A 21,728-nucleotide genomic window follows, 5' to 3' on the forward strand; every position below is an offset into this window, starting at 1 on the left:
GGTGGTTGGCAGAAACCGAAAGGTATAATTATAAATCAATTTCTCTCTTCAGCAAAGTGCATGATAATATTGGAAACGAGCATGATGTTGAATTTTAAGTACTTCAATGATTTTTTTTAAACAATAGCTCACAAATGAAAGGTTGTGTGTTCAGGTGACTGTCGGGGAGCTACTCTGTGCGTCAGGATTGTTGGGGAATAACTTCCTAATGCTATTAAAGTGAGCTTAGTAGATGCTTCACACGGAAAGTACAGGAATAGGTCCCTTTAGCGTGTCCCCCGCAAATTATCGATTCTGATCGATTCCTCCGCAAGTCAAGGTCTCTCAATACCGGACTAAAGAAGTGAATGTGGCGTTTACAAAGTTACAATCAATTTTGGCTATTCCATTGATTCTAAATAATTTTTCCTATTCATACAAACATACTTTCAAAAAAAGAAACTATGAATTGAGACAATTTTTCGAAATCTATAATCTTTTGCTGCTGAAATTATATCAAATTTCATTTATGAACGGCTTGTTCATAAACATACACATTTATTCAGCCTTGAGCACTATATTTCAGAGACAAACAATCTGTTATGGAAATCCTGCATCCTTCTCCTTCTAAAGCTAGAAATTTGATGTGAAAGTACGCTTTTTTCCCGTCATCCGCACGATCCACAGCAGCCAATACCAACACAAGACCCACGATACCCTATTGATATGGGGTGGCCATTCTGGGAAAATTGTAAAAGTTTTAAGTCGACCAACGGACGTGCTGCTACATTGGAACCGTGGCCGTTCCGTGGCCTTCAAAGAATGTTGAATGCGGGTGAATCTGCGGAATTTTTGGTTGCACGCCGTTACCGCACCGCACCGCATAGCCACACCCACAAAACCCATTGGTGGGAGCATGGGGAGTATAGTAACAACCATGCTTCGTAGATGGATGTGGTTTTTGCGTCATTGGGCAAGCAGTTCCCTATTCCCTAACCTAACTGCAGTTCGTTTTTCGTTATCCTTTTTCCCTTCGAGTGAAAAGCGGTCAATGCAAGTGCATGTTTGCCTTGGCGATTCGATTAGTCGACGTGTTCTTGTGATACATGCCGTAGCTCTAGCAGCCAGTCTCAGCTTTTACGATACACTTTTCCAAGTGGAAGAAATATGGATGTTAAGGCTACCACTATGTAGTACACTATCCCTAACGCTGTCGTAGTTGTGTTGAAACGAAAGTGGTCAGCCAAGCATTAGTTATGATGTTGTTTTACTCGATTGCTAAGACATGTCGACACTTGCAATCGACTCGGATGAGTGAAACAAAACCTTTTGCAGCACTTACCGTTGTGATCCGACAGGATCTAGGTCCGAGTCATTTAATTTTCTAAAGAAGCGGGAAAAAAAGAAACATTAACATGGTTAAATATTGATTACTCGTAATTTTAGCTTTATATTATACTAACTGTATGCGAAAAAGTACGTTATAGCGCTCGAAAGCATAGCTGTGACCCGTTCGGTTTTTGATTTGGAACTCTTAACACTATATGCTCCCTCCTTACCCATATAATTACTTTTGCAACAGTGAATTAACGGCCATTCCAGTCAAAATTCTAATAGCCACTTTATTCCTTCTTGATTGGTCCTGACGGCTCATGTTGAATGCGTCGATGATCTGTATCAATCAAATGATACAACATGAAACCATGGTTAGCATAAAAATGAACACGTGTTGAAATACCGTTCGAACTCAACATAACCAAGTTACAATCTGATGTTTATGCTCCAATGGACGTGCTGACGCCGTGGGCAATCAATCATCGAGCCGTTCCGTTTTCCTTGACCCAAGGGCTACTCATGTTATACAGCTGAATGGTCTTATCGAACCGTTTGTTAGAAGAAAAGTATTCAATTTATGCTATTCACGCGTATGAGCCTTTCGATGCCATAGAACTGCCAAGACATTCCGTTTCAACAAGGGCGGATCAAACTGGAACGAACGGCAAAATGGAAGTCAAGAACGATGGAAACATCTGGTAATCTAATTGATTTTGCCAAACGCTTTGCTGCTTCACCGTTCCGACGATGAGGAACGTTAAAATCTGGCCGAAATTCGGTTACACCTATCAAGCACTAGCAGACGGTAAAGGGCGTTGCAGAGCACACGAACCAAAGTGTCTGGCATGCAAAAGGATCGGCATTCCACACCCGTGGCGGCCTGAAAGAATATACGACGAACGTGTCGGCAAGATGCTACCGGTGGGCGTGCGACCATTACTCTATCCTCGGGACACTTTGACACGCCGGGGATTTCGATTTGGGTGGCCGGTTTGTCGAAGGTCCGATCTGTTTGAAGATTGAGTTACGCTTGATAAGCGATTGGTGGTGGTGGTGGTGGTGCTGCTGCTGCCGCTTAGGGGTCGCACAGACGCACGGGATTCTCGGGATCCGCAGCCGGCCAGGAGGCGCTTGAACACCAGAAAGGGACATATTAAGCGGATTTGAAGAGGATGGTACAGCACCCACTCGATCTCTTTGGCACAACAGCAGTTGCTAACAAATCCGTCCAAACTTAGGACTGAAAAGCGAACGACCCGGAACGACACCGGAACGAAGGGCCCTGTTTTAGCAGCAGCGGAATGATTCACTCTTGTGTCCGACCAGAAACGTGCACGGGTTCTCATCGGGTTTACCGACACACCGTTACCGTCTTTGTTTGGCCAGAAGATGGTTGATTGTTTGGAGGAGGGATTAAATTTACATGCAATACGGCGAAGAGACTCGTCCGTGATCTACACAGCAGCTCCCCGGATGTTTCGAACGGTCGGGCAGCAAGAGTGCGAATGAATTATTGGGGTTTTACTGCAGTGGAAAGATAAGATAACGAACCGTAAAAAAGGATGACATAATTTGACCGATCTGTGCCGAACTTGCAAACCTTTCTTTCGGCGTTTTAGGTTACAATTTACGATATAGTTTTCCAGAACTTGGATAACGACGGCTCCCCGGAATCAGTGCTACGTGCTTGGCGATTCAATCAGGCTGCCACGTGCCACATTGCGGCCATGAAAATGAAATTGAATCTTCAGTTCCACGAAGATGGCACCACGCCCCCCATTCTAAGCAAGGCGACCGTGGTAGGCCTTAGCCATGAATCATTGATCATTGGAGTTTTGCTAGAATTAATTGTAAGCGATGTTGTGGGAAGTTGTAGACCGATTGAAACGAAAAAGCTCACCGGCTTGTATTACGATAACGATGCTACTGCTGCTGCTGCTGGTACGATAGGGGTAGCACTCTTTCCTGCGATGTAGATCCTCCTAATTGAACCCTGGCACGCCCTCGGTAGCGACACTTAATGCCATCGTGGCCTTTTAGCTGTCCATTAATGGCAGGAAGCGCCCGCCATTGCTGGCGCTACCGAATGGTTATCAGCAATACTTTATCCACCCACCCAAAACCCACTACCGCTACGTAAAATTTAATGATTCTTCGGCTCGTTATCGTCCCCATTGTCGTTAAAACGTTTATCCGTATTACACTGCTCGTTACTTGAGAGATCGCCTTCTAGCATGCAGCCGGGCAGCGAGCCGGAAGTTACTTACCTATCCTCCGACAAGGGCGAAGGGGCCTTGCATATCTCCAGATCGAGGTCGTCCTTTTCCTTCAACATCTCTTCGCTACTGAGCTGCTGCTGCTGCTGCTACTGCGGCAAATGCAACTCAGCTACGGTGCATCCAAACTGTGGAGACTATCTGCAGTAAACCGAAGCCTTCCGGAGGATGATTTGTCTTTCCCTTCACTCCGTAGTTTCCCTCGCTTGTCTTTCGTCACTGTTTGTGGCTCCTTAACTGTGGGTCTTCCGCAGCTTCTTCATCTGCTGATCTTGCATCCGTAGTGGCCACTGATGTATGTGCTGCTTTGTCGATAGAATGCTGACAGGCATCCGAGTTGGGGTTTGATGCTCGACGCATGGAGTTGGAACCATTTCGCAGCCTCAGTCTTCTCGGTTCGGTCGGTCGACGACGTTATTATGTTTTCTTGCGTGCTGCTTCCCGCTTATCAACAGCAACAGTGATGTGTTTTGGGTGACCCAGAGAATCGGTTTCGCTTCATCAAAAAACCAGCAGATATCATCGATTTTCTTACAACCGATCAACGCTGATGGACGGGTAGCATCTGACGTGGATGAAGTCGATCACTGCGAACGAGGTAGAAAGGATAAAAGACAGAGATAAATTGAGCCATCCTGTTGCCTGTTGAATTCGGACGGATCACCTTTCAATGCCAAGCGATCGGTGGCTAATGAAGTTATTGTCAAGAGCGGGTCCATTTGTTCTAGTTACTGGTACTCAGTTTCGCGTATCATAATTTAGTTAGCATCATGCAGCATACCCGGCCGTTAACAATGCAGCGAGCCTTTGTGTACTTAAATTGTAGCATCCTTTTTCGCTTAATTGAATCATTCCTGTGCAGCCTCATGTTACCAGCGAAACATGAATAAGCGGATTATGCACTCGTTATTAATAGCATATTTCATCACTTTAATATTCAATAGAACAGCCTAACAGAGTACAGACAGTTAGCGGGAAAGGAGAAACATATCCTATTCCATCGCTTAAGAATCAGTAAAAATAAATTGAACCCGGGTTTTGTTTGTAAAGCAATTCACAGTGACGCACACGCTTGCGGTCGTAGCGTTTGCATGTCAACCGTAATTATTAATGCCCACACGCGTGTAACGGAATTTAATGTATCCATACTGAAATACTGCTGTTTAGAGATATGTTTAAAACACACAAAACATTGCTGATTTGCTCGTTCGATTGAAAAATATTCACCAATGTCACAAGGGAAATGAAAAAGCCATTACGTGTATACCGCGTTCACTAGTGGCGCCACCGGCACAATCACCAAGTCCACTAATCGATTCACCTTAGTTCACTTTCTACCTTCGATTTAAAGCTGATGCATAGTATTTTCAACTTTCACCTTGATGGGGTGCTGGTATGAAAAGCACCTTCACTGCACATCGCGAAGGTACTGGAAGCGTCTCAAAAAGGAACCACCTAGCTGTGCGACGTAAAGACGCAACAATGATTGTCCAAGTCGATGCCTTTCGATCGCTTGGTTGTGACGAGACGCCCAAGACGAACCACTCATGACTGAGCTCGCCACACATGGCCGATAGTTTCGTGACCTTCGAAGACCGTCATCATCATCTGTTTACCGTTCGCACTAGCACACCGGTACGAAACACGAACTGGCCCACGAGCTAGTGACGTTTTTGGTACCCAACATGAGCAAGCGCAGCGCGGTGGTTTCGGGGGTGCACCCGGGGTTGGGTGAGAATGCGCTAGCTCAGTTGCTAGCCCGTTCCTATCCGAACCGACGCAAAGTATCGTACGAACGGAAGCACAAATAACAATGGCAACCGCATAGCTAAGGTGTATAGCGGCGGCAGCAGCAACAACACCAGCACCGTCAAAGCATCAGCCAAAGCACTAACAGATGGTGGGCGCACCACTAAACGTGCCTCGAGTGCTGATTGTGTCGATTACATTATCGCCATTGGATTGCATGCTGTTACCCGTGACCGACAGGTACATAGTGGTGAGGGAAAAGTTACTCTACCGTGGTCGATCGTTGGCTAGACACAATGTATCCGATATGCAAAAACCTCGCGCGCTCGCACTCGCACTCGCGATCACTACAACACTCCAACCGGCCGGAGACGGGATAGTTTCTGCGTTCCTGAGTTCGGAAGTTGCCGGAACCATCTCGGCTTTGGAATGATTTTGTTTAATTTTCTCGCTGACTGCGTTCAATTTGAAATGATTGACGGGTTATCGACTGAAAACCACTCGATTTGAGCTGCCATGCAACCGCTCGCACGATGGCCGTTTACAATTCCAATCGATTGGATTGCTAAACACTATTGATTTATGGATTTTTTTATGTACTTATGCTGACCGGCAATTCACGTTCCAGGAGGTGATATGTTTCATTCATTTTCTTGAAGCGCGACAAAAATGCAGCCATTGGAGTTTATCGATTCAGTTCTATCCAGCCAGATGTCAGTTTCCTTCTACAGCGAAAAGCTCTTTCAAATGCTAAAGAATGCTGAAACATTTACATATGTGTTCGCAGCAGGAAAAACTCGCCTGGCATGGCGTCGCTGGTGTAAAGCTCACTTGTTGTCCTGTTTAAACACGGCAAATAAGATGACTAATGAGCTGTACTGAAACAGGAGCTGGCAGCGTTGCCGTTTGTGAAACAACGAGCGTGAAACGAGTACTCCACAATTTGTTCGCCCCAGAAAGGTGTGCGGTGGACAATTACTGTCTGCCCTCTACGGAGCGTTGGTGTGCTTCCACTTGGAACTTTCAAGTGGCTGCCCTCTATATCCGGCGACGTTCGCCAGTAGCTGCTCCAGTCGGTTTCATGCGTTTGAAGCAATATCATGCACAATCCGTATGCCGAATCGTAAACGCTTTCTTCCTTAGCCGGCCACTTACCTGGGCCTGGAAAAGGGATGAGCCGTTGCTATCAGTTGAGCGAAGTGGTTGAGCAATGCGAAACAACAGCGACGGCATGATTGATTCATTCGGTACGAGTACTTCCACGACATGGACGTTTTGTACCAGGAAGCAATAAATGTGTGTCGCGAAATGCGATTACTTTTACATCGAAACGTACTCGAGACCACCACTTGATACCAATCGCGGCCATCGTGCCGGCTCGCCAGCAATAAGGTGATATAGTGGCCTAGAGCCAGTTCGTAAAATCAAAGTCAAACATGTGGCAGAAAAACGAATAAAAGATAAGTCGATTCGAGTGCAGGCAGGGGGTTAGCCCCGATGTTCAACCAACAATAACGGTTCCACTCTTCCACACGGTGCTTCAAACAGCATGTCATATGGTTTACAAAGCTGTATCAGTACACGCGGCTGCGATTCTGTCAGTGCTACGAGCATCGAGTGTCCTATCTGTAGCTGTGGGACGGGGAAAATGGTACCACCGTACCACTGCTTTGTTTGAGTTATTTAAACCTTCACCGAGATAACGATAAGGTTCGATTGGCGGATTGGTCAGGAACAGAGTGTGGCATCGGTGTGAGGCGTGAAGGAGATGTTGTATATTTAAACGGGGAACCATGCCATCCGGGACTTCACAAAGGGGCCAGTAAGGGATGTTTGGTTTGCCAATGTTACTGTTTAATCGCACCATATTTGTTTGTATCCCATGAAGAGCTTAAGATTGCTTAGGGAAGGTTGTAAATAACAAATAGCAATTGTTGGCTAGCAATTGTGTGTCGCATTCAAATACGTTGTTGACGGCGATTGTTTTGAAACATTATACGCTCCAGTATGTTTGCTTTAAAAAAACTGTTAAATTATAAAGAAACCCAACTGACTGAGTGAGTGACAACTTTCAACAGCTTTAACGTGAAAAAGCGAACGCAATCACCAGCAATCATCGAGGAACGGAAGATTATTTCGTGGTTTACAAATCGTTCCGGAACATGCCGTGTTTCACAGCACGCTGATTCGAATAGCTCATCGCTTAACGAGATTGATGGGTTTCGTCGGTCCAAAAGCTCATTTTAGACCGGAAACTTAAAACGACGATGATTGATTTTGGAAAAATACTTGCTGCTGGATGAAAGTGAACAAAATTCAGATTTCAATCGATGGTGGTAGCGTGGAAAGAATTTAGATCAAAGGGGCTCATTGCGAGGGGCAGCGCATGCTGAGGGAACATAATTTATTGCAATAAACTGTACAAACGCTAAATAAATTGACCAGGTTTCGTTCGTTGACCAGGACCAGGTGACATTACTTCGCGTTGCTGTTAGTCGACATCAAGCATTGTCGGTGGAAGATGACGCGACCTTTTTGTATGACATGCAATAATTATTCTACTTTCATAATTTTTATTAATCAATTGCAATAAACTGGACCTGGAATTTTCTAAACTATATTTAATCTGATGCGTTTGTGGGGGGTAGATTGAAGGGTGAATAGATTGCCCTGGTAATCCGCTTCAGCCGCTAATGCATGTTGCTAATGCAAAATGCTAATCCCTCCAAATGCCGGTAGAGCCTAATACTGTTTTAGTCCATGTTCCAAGAACACCCGTTAGAAACATGCGGATGGTTGCAAAAAAAGAGAGCTGTAGACGATGTGGATAGGATACTGTCGCGCAGTAATCACTCCTAGGATTAGGCACCCGTGACGTCAATCAGCACGTTCAGGAGTTTTTCTTGCCGGCACTACGACCTACATTCAATACCTAGCAGCTGCGGTAAACGAGAATTAATCACAGGTGCGCTCTGCAAGAACCAACTAGATTCGCATTCGGACCTCCGCCGAGAAATGTCGTAGATCGTGAAATACTTTGCTGTAGAACGGTAGTACATAGGCAGGTGGGCTGTTTTATAATTGCGCTATAATAACGCCGCAAGCGCCCATCAGTCTGCACGGGAGAAGGCTGTCACCGTTCGGGCCATATTTCTCTGAAGTGCTTCGTAATCCACCTGGTCTCGCTTGGCCAACCATTGGATCGTTTAGCGGCTCAAGTATGGTGCTGCTACCATTGACCAGGATTCAGTGAAAACTGTTGCATACTTTATCCAATCGATTTAGGCTTGATTCGCATTTGAAATACCGCTCGTATTCCCACAACCTAGTGAAGAATTACTCAATGAACACCCCAGATCGCTCGATATGGACGCTGCTGGAAGATCTAAACAAAAAAACTAAAAACATTGTGGTGTTTAAATTTATGAACCAATCCATTACTATAAATCAAACCGCGTTTCCCTCTTGGCTCATTCATTCATAAAGCCTCGTGGTCGAGGTGACGAATGTAAAAGTTTTCCACTGAGTTTTCGCTTCTCTGCCAGTGCTGGTTGAACGGTTTACAGACTGTGGATTGTTTGATCGTGGTCTTCGATTTGTTTTACTTTTGCTTCAACTTAACCACCCTCTGGCGGGGTTTCTTCTTGATTGGTGCCTTGGGCATTGCTGATCTCAGCTTAGGATTACACTTCGGGGAAGGATTTCGCAGCTTTGAATGTGGCTGGGCAATGGTTCTCCTTGCATTCGAACATTACCCCCGATTGAAGCCTTAAACTGGCCTTTGCCGAGGTTATGAGCGAAATGAAAGATCCCACATTACGCTTCGAAAAAGTTAGAAAACTGGACGCAGCGTTTTCAAGGTGGATAGTTCGAACGTCTTAGTTTAGGCTAACGGCAGGTACTGTTGGTTACCATCAGCGCCAGACGGATTGCCTGAAGACATAATTCATTGAAGTGAGCAAAGGGTAACTTTATCATCCGATGAAAAGACTTGGCAATGGTGTTCTTTTAGCCCGCAACACGAAGGACCGCCTTCGCCAGTGGTCGGAGCACTTAATCCTTCGTTTCATTTGCGCTCGTCTTGGAAGAGAAAGATTACTTTTTTTCATTCATTTTTTCCCTCTCCCTCTGCTCCGTCTGTGCGCTGTATCGCTAGCTGGAGCCGTAATGAGCCATTGTTGATGCTGAGTAAAATGGCGGACGGTACGATGGGGCGCTGGTATCTTTTTACTATTTCCCTCTTCTACTTTCGAACCGATAAGAAATGGGTTTTTCCTTTGCTGCTACTTTTCGGACCGTAAGAAATTAGCTTCGTACAGATAAAAAGCAGTCATCCGCAGTCTACCGTTTACGAAGCTTGGGTGGTGTTATTTTTGTATTATCTTCGTTCGTTCCTGTCTTCTATCCAATTTTTCCCCCTTTGGTTGGCCTCGTACCAAGCAGTGGGCGAGTGCCTAGGAAGACGCATTTAGTCGGTGTCTGCGTCACTGAAGCTGTTCCACAATGTGATGATGCCGCGGGGCAAACTGAAAGGCAACGAATGATAGTAACATCGTAAAATGTCGGCTAATGATTAAAAATGTAATATTCAGTCCACTGGTTGGTTTCCTGGGGGTTCTTACCGGTTTCGCAACGGAACGAGAATATTAATTATACACAATGGTTCTTACGCGATGGCTTGTGAGCATTGTCGCTGGGCGAAACATGCTGTGTATGCTGCTTTGGTACGATGCAAAGAATGTATTCTTTTTGCGTGTGATGCTTCAACGACCAAATTAGTTTTGTTTCATTTTGTCGCACATTGCGCAAACGAGCAGGATTTTTTTGTTTACATTTGATTTTTTATATGATTTTTATAACAAGTTGTTATGATTAAGTTGCAATTAATGTTAATGATGCAAATTAATAAAAATAGAACTGCTACTTTAAGTAGCATGAAAATCACTCAAATGTCTGTTATTTTTCTCCAGATTTTTGAAACACAGCATTTTTCATCTCGCATAAATCTCACGCGAAACATGCGAAGACATTAAAAATATGCTATAATACTCAAGAATTATGCAAATAGAATCTCGTTAATGAGGTCTGTGAAAGTCAACGCCAGAGATTCGAGAGAGGAATGCGGGTGTGAACATTGTAACGAAAATGAAGTCGTTTCTCATGTCTAATGAGAGTTTCCTGTGTAGCTCACCGCAGAACCAACGCGTGATGCATCTTGGCACAAGTGGCAACGAACCAAAAGCGAAAGATGAAAAAATCCCACCCATATCCTACACCCACCCTGTGGTGATCACCTCCACATGCACACTCACGGACAGCCCGCGTCCACCGAGCATCAGCGCGTCACATTCCAATTTGGCGGTTTAAAAATAATCTTCATCAAGAAACCAAACATGAAGCACGGGCGCCTCCATCGAGCACAGAGTCAGACCGCATCGTAAACAACGTTCCGGGTGGTTTCAAATGAAGACGAGCGTTTGCACCGGGCTTTTACCACATGACGAGATCTCATCAGGCGAACGCTCCAACGGCTTGGTTTTCGGATGAATCTGGCCGATGCACATTTTCCGAACGAACGGACACTGTACCGGAGAATGTGTTTTAACTTTCTCTTATGGGTTACCCTCCTGTCTGCTGCATCCCCTGGGCGGTATGTGGTGGTGTGCCGGTGTATGAAATTATGCCATCATGTCAAGTGACCGTAATCGATGGCACAGCACCTCCAGTCTGCCGGCCTGCCAACAGATGGGTGATAAAGCATGATTCATGGAGCCTGCCATACAACTCACCGGAAACCGGAGATCCCTTCCGTCCGATCCTGAATAGACGCACCTCTCCAAAAGTGTGTTCTGCTCCTGCTAGTTAGTCATATCATCAGAAGGAGCACCAAGGCGGATACGGGTTAATCGAATGATTTATTTCCTGCCACTTTGCTGTCGTTTTCTTTTCTTCATTTCATTTCTACGCACCGCGGCTCGGAGTCAGTCTCAGCTCATCGCCGATTCCGCCGTAAACAATCGCTGCGGTTGGTTAAGGCAAACGGAATTTTCATTCAACCATTTTGCTGGGCTAGAAAAGCGAATCGTGGATCGACCCGCGCCGATACCCGAAGGAAACACCAAATATTATGCTCATTGGCTTGAGAAAAGGCGAGCCAGGCGGATGGTGGGAGGCCTTTTATAAATATTAGCGTAACGTGCCCGGCCCTATTTTACCGCCCGTTTCAGCGGCAGCCAGACCGCACCAGCCAGCCAGTCAGCCAAGCACATTTGTTTGGTAAAATGGCGTGCGAGATACTTCCCTACCCACCCCGGTCATTTGGTAAACAAAACGGGAAGTTACTTAAAATGATATTTTTTTTATCAATAAACATTGGCTCTTTTAATCGAAAATAAATAAAGAACAACAAAGGGATACGCTCCGGAAGGTTTCGGGTTTTGGCTGTTTGCGAGTGATACTGAGAAAGGGCGTGGGCCTTTGCACGAGTCCATATCGAATGGCGAAAGAAGGAGAATGGTTTATTGTGGAGCCATAAAATGCTCCAAATGATTGTTCATTTCAACTTGGACCACTTTATGGGCCATACCGATGACAAAGCGATGGAACTTCATTTTGTCGGTTGTTTAATTTCCGATTAGATTTGGTTTCTTGGTGGGTTTTCATGCTTTTGTAACTAACGCACTCGAAAGCCGACAAATGAAACCACTTGTAGTACACCAACACCTTCTGGCGATCGATGAGATAAGAGTTTTAGATTCACCGTTCCTTCAAAGTTCACGAATGAAACCATATTGCATAAGGAGCTCGACCAATGCCCCATATTCCGAATCAGTATCGTGGTTTTACAGTCCACCCACCAGTTGGTCACATCTCAAACCGGGGCCGCAAAAGCGTTCCATTATCCGGTTCGTAGGTATTATCTTTCTTGCTTGTCATACCCCAATCCACGGATACGGGTACGGATGGCCCAGGTGTGCTTCAGTTGGCCGCACGAGCAGTATAAGTTTTAATGCGTCCCTTAATGGGTGGTGACGTTATAAAATTAATGCAGTGAAATCAGAGCATGTTTCGAGACTTATGGCCAAACGCTGTAATCATCTATCATCGCCGCGGCGACATGGGCACCCATGCCTAGAATGAGCGATGGCCGGTCTGTTGGAAAATGTATCTTTTCCAACTTTTTACTACCCCGCAGGAGATCCGCGCAAGATCATCGTTAACACCCCAAAAACCGGCGCATTGTGTTGTGTTGCAAACCATACATGGCCATATTTGGCTCTTTCCAACTGTAGCTCATGGTTCGTTGACGTTTAAGACTGTGCCTGCGCCGTTTGGCCACCGTGGGAGTGTATGGTTGGTTGAGTCCTTTTTCCTCCTTCTTTTTCTATCATCTGTATTTCATCGATCCGTGTCCTGGCACTGCAGCCACTGCTTTCTAGTGGGCGTGTGAGATACCCGGTGTGAGAGTCCACGGGAAGGATGGTGCAGCGTATTGTTTGCTAATCTATTACGCTGAAAAGGCTTCCCCCCGGCGTTATCCTATTCGGCTGTGGGGGTGTGAGAAACACCGTTTGGGGTTCGGTGGTGATGGTGGTGGTGGATTAGGAGCGGCGCAGTGAGAAGGAACGAAACTGGAACACGCTTGGCAAAGCTGAATCGAGTACGGTTCGCGGCATCGCCGCTTTTTGCATCATGCGCCCGTAATCCATTTTGCGGGAAAAGGGTTTTTTTTCTCATAACCCGAGCTTTCCACGTTCAATTGATAAGGATAAGGCACCCGTGACCTCCCGCTGGCACAGGATAATCAATCTTGATAATTGTGAGTGACGCTTCCTCCGGGCGGAAAGCGTACCACATATCGCAGAGAGGCCTGACACATGGGATGGTCTCATGATTTTATGATGCTATGCTTTCGCGATCCAATAACATCCATCATATGCAACAACGATACGTATGTTCTGGTGAAGTTTAAAGAAACTGAATGTACGATATGGGGCGCTAGGGGGATCCCGTACCAGTCAGCTAGTCATGGATGAAGTGAATGAATTGAAATGGAATTCTATGCTGAAGTAAATGGACTGCCAATGCCAGGACTCCCTACCGGTCTGTTGACGGTAGCTAGACCGTCGCTCCATTATCACATAATCGTAAAGTTGGAATCACTTTGACCTGATCGAAGTAGACCATCTAATGGTAAAGGCTACTATCCTTCATTCTGCTCCCCCTTCCCAACTCCCGATCGTTTCGATGATGGCGGACAGCAGCAAGCGTAGTCTTTGAATTGACGCGGAAATGGTAAAGTTTTCCATTCCATTTCGTTTGGTGTGTTCGAATCAGGGTCCTGCTGCGCCAGGTCATTCCCGCCCGTCGGTGGCACTAGCCGATTACAACGCCACGTCATCGTACCGATAAAGCATACATTTTCCGCTTTCAAAACTTTCGCTACGATTACTGCCGGGATCGAGGGGATTGCTGATTTTTATAGAAGCCATAAAAATGGCACCCATTTGTTGCTCGGTGGTTTTGGGTGTGTCTCCGGCAAAGTTTAGCTGTTTAGCTGCAAAGCAGCACATTAATCATGGCGCATTGCCGACCGGAAACCCTGTGAAATGGACAATTTATACTTGACTCATTTATCAGATCGTGGTTACGAGGGGAAATGAAAATGCATTGTTCCATAGCTTTACGGTAGAGCACGGCTGTGGCACGGCACCGTTTATTCAAGCGCAACGACGGCCCAAACACATTCGTGCCCATCGATTAGCGGATTAATGGTAAGGTGAGTTGAGCGTATAACTTTAATAAATGTCGTTTAAAAAAGAAATGTAAAAAACTTGCTCCTTTCGCTCCGGCCAACGCTAACGGCTCGCACACAGGACGCAGCTGAGTCCTAACGGTTTTGCTCGTTTACAAAGTTTTGCGCCTACAAATGCTTTTGCGACTACCTGACGGTGACACATTTCACCTTCACTCGACGGTCCACACGAATGATCATTTACCTTAATTTGCCAGCTTAGCAGAACGGCAGCTGCTCAGTGTATGAGGTGGTGGGTGAAACTTTTTTGGCACAAAACCAACCTGTTGCATTTGATATGAATCCTATGTGGGTGTACGAGTGAGTGTGCGTTTGTGGTTCGTTCAGTCAATTATACGAGACCAAATCAGGATAGCAATCGAAAATGCGCCACCGCATTCATACGAAAGCGATGCCGGTGACGCAAAACTTTCAAATTTAACTTGTACACTCGAGTGTATGTGCAACTGCGGTCAATTTCACTATTATGATTGAAAACATGCCCCCAGAAATTGGCTTGCTTTTTTGCTTTTGTATGGTACCATCATATTTAAAAAAACAGCATTACGGGCATGTGAATCAAATGTATTGGCAGCCCTACAAAGGACGCAATGGCATTCGCATAAAAATGAAAAACACACATTACCACTCGAATCGCATTCCGGTTCGATTCGAGAAATTCCAATATCAACCGTGAACGTTAATTAAACCGAAAGTGAAAGCCTTAAAAATGAAACCGGACCGAATTTAATTAGCAGATTTGCACGGAAAGCAACAAATAGCTTTTTCGCAGCGAGTTCAATTAATGCTGTTCAAAAGCCCTACGCATTAATGGGATTTTATTCGGCTGTTCCTTTTTTCAGTTAAAGTGCTAGGTGTAACAGAATTATCCAGAATGCCAGAAGTATACTCAGTAAACCATTATCATTTCACAATTGAAAGGAATTTTCTACTTTACTTGTTTATTGAGTCTTTCGACAGGGAATGACTGGAAACACAGCTAAACCAATTACTGTAAATTATGTAGCATAATTGCTCATAAGTTTATACGCGATTCTCCATGCCATCCATTCTTTGTTGAACTGGAGAATAATATTGGTTGATGGATGAGAAAACGTTCATTTTTCCCTGAAGTATAATAATCGAACGGATAAATCTTTGATTGATGATCTTTGGCGACAGGGAGGACTTTCTTGCTTAAAGCATCATTGATGTAAGGTGTTTTCGATCAAACAATAGTTTTATAGGACGTCATATTTGCTAAAACCAAGTATGATTATGTACAAAATCTATGAAGCGTTCTTCTTTCAGTAACTACTATTAATGACGAACTCACCAGCAGGACGACTCGTTGGATGACCAAAGGGTAAAGAGCATCCTCGGATTACCTGGTCAAGCGATCGATCAATATGAGATTTGTGATAATCTCCCCCACCAGCCCTTCCTTAACCCTTCTTCTGTGCCGGAAGTTTTCGGAATCCATTGCATCGGACCAAGCCAAGCTCACAGAGTGTCGACACCTACCAATCTCATTTCCCACTGACCAGTATCAAATTATCCCACCCCCTCGCCTCAGATGCTTTTGTGGTCCAGATGCGGAAGGGTGACGATGGAAGGCAAAATGGAATCTGAGTTTGACCGAGCATCGGTGGTGGTAGTATGCTGCATCTTGTCGCCTACATTTACCTAATCCATTAAATTGACGACCACAAACCCGCCTGTACGGTTCGGTTTACCTGCACTCCACCAGCTTAATCTGTTTCTCTACGAAAAGGGCTGCATTATCCCGTAAGATCAATACTCTCTAGTGAGTGCTCACTCAGTTGACCTGCCCTCCATTCCATTGCTCTCTTCATCAAAGTTGAAAGGTAGCATTGCTCCTCTTGCACGAGAATACCTCTACATATAATACCAAGCAGAACTCTAATTGAATGGCTGTGCACTTTATCTGACGGTTGACGTAGATGTTTATGATGATGATGATGATGATGATGATGATGATAATTATAATGATGCCTAGGGTCTTATTCTGTAAGTGATGCTATTGCTTCATTAGCTAGATCGACTAGCGCCGAGCCTAAACAAGCATAACTAACTGTAAAGGCTGACGGTAAGCTCCGAAATTGGCCAGCAGGATTGACAACTCCGAGAATTTACCCAACCGCACACCGTTCTATTGCAGCTTTGCATCAAGTAAATTCAGGAACAATCTTCGCCCTTATTCGCCCTTCGGCCAATTATCCCCGTGTTATTCCTGTGTCAGGCATGAATGATCGAAAATAATTGGTTTATCACCTTCGCGTTATTCAGCGAATCTCCAAGCGAGCAATAACTTCTGCTAAATCTACTTGGCCTTGTTTAATTGATCTTAGCTGATTCGTCGAATTGAAATTGTTGGTCGTACGAGAACTTTTCAATAACATCCTTTTATTTGTTTTTTTTTTATTCGTGTAAGCAGATTAGGGCAACAACAAAGGACAATTAGAAGTTTTCCATTTCCAGTTTTTTGAAAGTCGTGTGGACGATTGTTTCGTTATCAGATCAATGTTGTGCAAAAAAATCTTTCGTTGCTTTCCGACCCAAAAATAGGGAAACAAAGTGTAGAAAAGGGAAGCTTTTGTCCACAATCATTCAACCAAGAAAAGTAATATCAATTATACGCTATCCCATTTACTTTTCTCGCGCTAAAAAAAATAAACACACAGTTACAACAACCAAACAGCAGAGCACCGTGGACTTCCCAACAGGGTGCTAGGGGAAAGAATAATTAAAGCACTTGGAGAAGTTTGGTGGCACCAGGGACACGACAGAAGGTGTACAAGAGTAATTTTCCTCCTCTTGAAGTAAACAGCCTGCCTCAACAAAAAAAAACGCAGTTTTCGCTGACCGTTTGGCGATTTACGGTTGTCCATTTTGTGTGTCCGTTGTTGAGCGCGAAGAGAGGCCGAACATTGAAATGGTTTCATGTCATTCAGGTCCAAAGATGTAGCTAATTGAATAGAAACCTTTCGTTTCATTTCGTCAGGTAGAGGACCAGAAAAGGAGCAAAAGTAGTAGTACACCGATCGTAAACAACCAATAAGCTGGATTTGGTAACTTTTCTTGTAATGGATGTTAAATATTTATTGGAAATGAATAAGGTAAATAACACTGTGGTTTTGTGAAAATCAGTATGATATTCATATGATTTGAGCTAAATAAATTGAGCTCGAGGTACGATGAAAGCATCACCACCCCGAGACTATACGCAGCACACTTTCCGCTGCTTTGTCGGAAGTTTACCGTTTGCCATGAAGCCTAATTGTTTACGCAGCAAGTAGCTGCCTTCTCCGAACCAAAGTTTGAATAAGTGATTGCCTCAAATTCTGCTTCCATGATTCCGAAACATCCCGTGTGACAGATGGTACACCGAGATGGTAACTGAACCTGCTGAAGACTGACTGTGTCGCGTTGCCAGCTTGGTGAACAAGGAGGTAGCAGCGTGGATCGATAAAACATTTCGGAGACGATAAACATGTGGATTCCCTGGGATTCATTGCGCACTTTACGATTGGCACCCGGACCATAATACCGTCCTGCTGTTTGGTTCCGAGATGACGTTCCGAGCAGAAAGTTACTGCCCGGCAATCCGCCGACAGGAAGCTATTTTCATCAGTGAATTTTTATTAGGAACAAATTAAGCAACTCCTGACAGGCTTCCGCAACCGCCCTATCGTCCTCGCCGCTTTTCGGCTTCCAGGAAATGTACGGGTTTGTATCATTCTCTCACTGACTCCATCTTTGTAACCGAGGACCAAGGGATCCAACATCCCGCTGGGCAGATGCTCATAATCTGCCACTGCCAATCAGTTCTGAAAACATTTCTATGGGATCCAGAGAGTCGGTAGGCACCCTCACTAGCAATCGGGCAAGTGACAAAACAATTTTCCCGATACCCGATTCACGAGCAGGATTTCTTCGGTCTGCTGGCAAACCAGAACAAAGATTACGGTGAATAGCTATCAGAAAAAGCCTTTTCGAGAAACCGAAACTCCATACCTCTATTCAATGCTTCGTTTGATGGCAATTTTGCGCTTGGGAGCTCTTGGAATCGTGTACAACTAAATAGTTCAAATGGGAAAATAATCACCAAGGTATTTCGGCCATAAGATTGAGTAAAGTTTTTCCCAGAAAACGTATAAACGATACACCAGCATTCCCGGAGAGGTTAGAGAACGTAAGTGTGGCTCCGTTAGTTTGTCGAAATGCTTTCAACATGATATTAGATTTTCATTTCAGGTTCGTTACGGGGCAGGTATAAGATGACTTATCCTCTTCCCAAAGGGGACTTCATTTGAGCCCAGCTATAAATCGAAGCCAGAGTCTATGCCAGCCAGCTTACTAAGAAGACATGATCGCTATTCCATGGTATTCCAGTATTGTATTTTTTATTCAATAAATAGCCGAGGCAGTGGGTGTGTTCGTTTGCGAAATCGCCCGAGCGTGCAGATGACGCAAAATGTTTTTTTCATACGCTGGTCTCTGCTGGATATCCATAGCTTAGATGATGCTCACGATGAATACTTCCTTTCCATTTTAAGAATGCCGTTCTCGTAAAGCATTATGATTCAACGCTTGTAGCACCATAATCTCCACACCTTAATGCACCAGCACGATGCACTTCCGTGTAGTACACTTCAACTTGTATTTATTATGTTGTGCTCGTGTGCTCTCTCTTCTCAAACAAACTTTTATAGGTCAACACTTTAGCCAGGGATGTATCGCACCGAATACATTATTAATCGATGGACCGCGGTGTGCCATCCATACTGCTATTGGCACGATTCGTGGATGGCCGGTAGAAGTGTTTACTTAGCAATCCACTAAACATCCTCCAGTCGCTGGAGAGGCAGCTAGAGGGCCAACGGAAACAACAGAACGGCGGTGTCGAGTGAGCTTATCTGATAAATAGAAACACAGCACAGCATTGCCTCGACAAAGGCCCTATGCTGGATAGTTGCTGATGCACCTTTAGCTACTCATCTCTCTCTACCTCATACTCAAACACTGTATGTGTTTGGGGATCGGTAGACTGTATTCATCGATGTGTCGTTGATTTTTCTCATGATTTCTAATTTGCATCTCACGTTGGATGATTAGCTTTAGCTGCAAGCACAACGCTCATCAATACCATCACAAACCGATATGTACATACAAATGTTGGCGGTTTAGTAGCACGTATAGTGTCTTAACTTGCATCACTTTCAGAAAGAGATCGCTGAACATCAGAAATGTGAATGATTTTTTCAGGAATGAAATTAGCAGAATAATAATATTTAAATTAGCAGAACATTTCATTAAACAATTGGAAATACTTAATGTATTCTTGTAATAAACATGTTGCATGTTTAAATAGCATACAATTTGTATATTCTGTACTATTATAAAATTTATTCAATATTGAAATTAACGATAAAATTGTTATGCAGTTCAAACCCAAATAGAGCTGTCTGTTTCCGAACAGCCACAAAGTTCGTTTAGTGATTTAAAATGAGTAAAAGAATATATTTTTTTCATTTTATTCGATCCATCTCCGTTCTCGGAAGTAATTACCAATCGAAATTACAAATTAATGGTACAACCCCGGTCCATTTTGGCCATTTGCTCCTTTGAAATAATGTTGCAAATTTATAATAATACTCGGATTCAAATCGATCTCTCTCTTTCTCTTTCTCGTTAATTGTTAAAATCCTGCTCGTCACAATGAAACCGGAATTTCACGGCAGCTTACCGGTTCCGGTAGCAAACCGGGGCAATCACAGTACACCATTCCCGTGCTGATCGTTTTACGTTGCCCAATAATTATTCCATTAGGGCGGTCAAATTGACTTTAGTCATTTAATTTCGATCTAAGGCCCGGAGGATGGTTCTATCTAATTAAACCTGGAGAAAGCGTGGAAAGCATTACGTCCATTTCCTTACCTCCGTCCATTCACTTCACTTCCGGTCGCTGCTGTACAACTGTCCGAGTTGCGTGATAAAGGGACTGGGTCTAGTAATTCGCCATCCATCCATTTGAGATAACCTTCCAGCGATGGTTTCGCGGTGAGCCTTGAATCTATTTAGTGGAGAGCACGAGTTGCCATCGTTGCCATAGGAGCTTCACAAACGTTACTAAAGAAATGCTAGCAGTCGCAGTGAATCACTAAGGCCACGGGGCCACCACTTTATGATGATTGGTGCAGGCAATCCCATTTGCTCCTCACGATAACCTTCTGCCCATCGAGACACTTTTCATCAGCTCAGCGCTCAGCGGGCCACCCCACTCGGCCGGTATCCTTTTGGGTTTTTCTTTTCCACTTTTTGCTTACTTGCTTGCTAACACAACTTCTGGACCACCGACGGAACCGCGGGCGATCGGGGCAGATAGGAGCACCATAAAATTTATCAAGAACGAAAACAAGTTTCACTTTCACTGCGAGCCAAGATTTAGGAATCAGTGATCCCCCACCGGCCGACCGACACGCTTCAACTCTTGTCTCGGCCTGCCTCTTCTGCTTGTAGGCATTTCGAGAATTCCGTCCGGGCTGTATCCATTTGAAGACGAAACCACGGGTAATCTAGGATACTGCAACACTTGCCCTGCTCACCATACCCGGATACGGAGCGGATACTCAGGGAAACCCTCGACAGAACACAAAAAGGGAATGGGCAGCGATAGTGGATCGGGCTCTTGGAATGTTTTGCCGAGGACCATCGGCCAACTTTGAAGGACGAAAACCCTAGAAAATCATCCTGCCGCCGTGCGTAATAGTCACGACGGGAATGTGCGCCTCTGACGTCACGACACCGCACCACACCACTGCCCTCAATCCACAACTCTCAGCACCTTACCACTCGGCTCTAGCTTACTCCAGCTGGTGGACAGTGGAATTTTGCACTCGGTAAGCGAAGCTACGCGGCTCTCGCGGACGCAGCTACTCGAAGCACGAACAATCGCACCACTCCGCACCGCGGGTACGTTTGAACGGTAGTGCGTGTACGTGAGTATCAATACGAGTGAGCCAATCACAACACCAGCTGTCCAGCAGCATACCAGAATCCAGCAGCACGCACGCAATCACTATAGGCGCTAAGCGTTCGAAACGTTCCTGAGCTGAACAACGGTTCGCACACGAATGACGAATGGCACTCGGTTGGTGAAAAGTTTTATACAACCTGTGGAAATCCGACGGAATTCACTCGACCCGTTCGGTCGCGAGATGGAATTTTCATCAGCGGAAAACTCGGTGTTCACTCTCTCTCTCTCTCTCGAGCGCGTGTTTTTCCGATTCTCTCACGAATCACGAGATCGCACTGTTCACTAGGAATGAACGATGCTAGGTGTTTCCGATGCCGCGACACGAGAGTTCATTCTCGATAGAAAGCAAAAGTAATCCACCGTTTGCTGTAGCAACTACTATCATCGCACGCTGCCAAGGAAGGGGGGGGAGGGGGGGAGCGACGGTAGAGTCTCGGCGACAGCATGGCAGGGCGACATCTTCATGCGGATCAGAGTGTGGACGAACACAGGACTGCGACCTGACTTTAGGTAAAGCCCGTGGCTCACGTTCGCC

At 45.0% G+C, this 21,728-nt stretch overlaps 1 protein-coding gene across 4 annotated transcripts in view; it reads right to left on the reverse strand.

Moving 5' to 3' along the window:
* Positions 1-21,275, reverse strand: part of LOC126569353 (arrestin homolog) — a 32,045-nt gene extending 10,770 nt beyond the window's left edge. The window contains exons 1-3 of one of the 4 annotated variants that reach the window (XM_050226377.1): positions 20,095-21,275; positions 3,582-4,177; positions 1,322-1,363 (exon numbers count right to left, since the gene is read on the reverse strand). In XM_050226377.1, coding sequence (XP_050082334.1) covers positions 1,322-1,363; positions 3,582-3,649 — 110 coding nt within the window. In that variant the 5' untranslated portion in view covers positions 3,650-4,177; positions 20,095-21,275. Of the gene's footprint in view, positions 1-1,321; positions 1,364-1,550; positions 1,719-3,581; positions 4,178-4,254; positions 5,031-6,112; positions 6,183-20,094 lie in introns of those variants that run through there. The other 3 variants (XM_050226380.1, XM_050226378.1, XM_050226376.1) reach the window with 3 other exon arrangements.
* Between the last annotated feature and the right edge of the window lie 453 nt (positions 21,276-21,728).

Source organism: Anopheles aquasalis, chromosome 2 (genome assembly GCF_943734665.1).
Source record: "Anopheles aquasalis chromosome 2, idAnoAquaMG_Q_19, whole genome shotgun sequence".
Lineage (NCBI taxonomy): Eukaryota > Metazoa > Arthropoda > Insecta > Diptera > Culicidae > Anopheles > Anopheles aquasalis.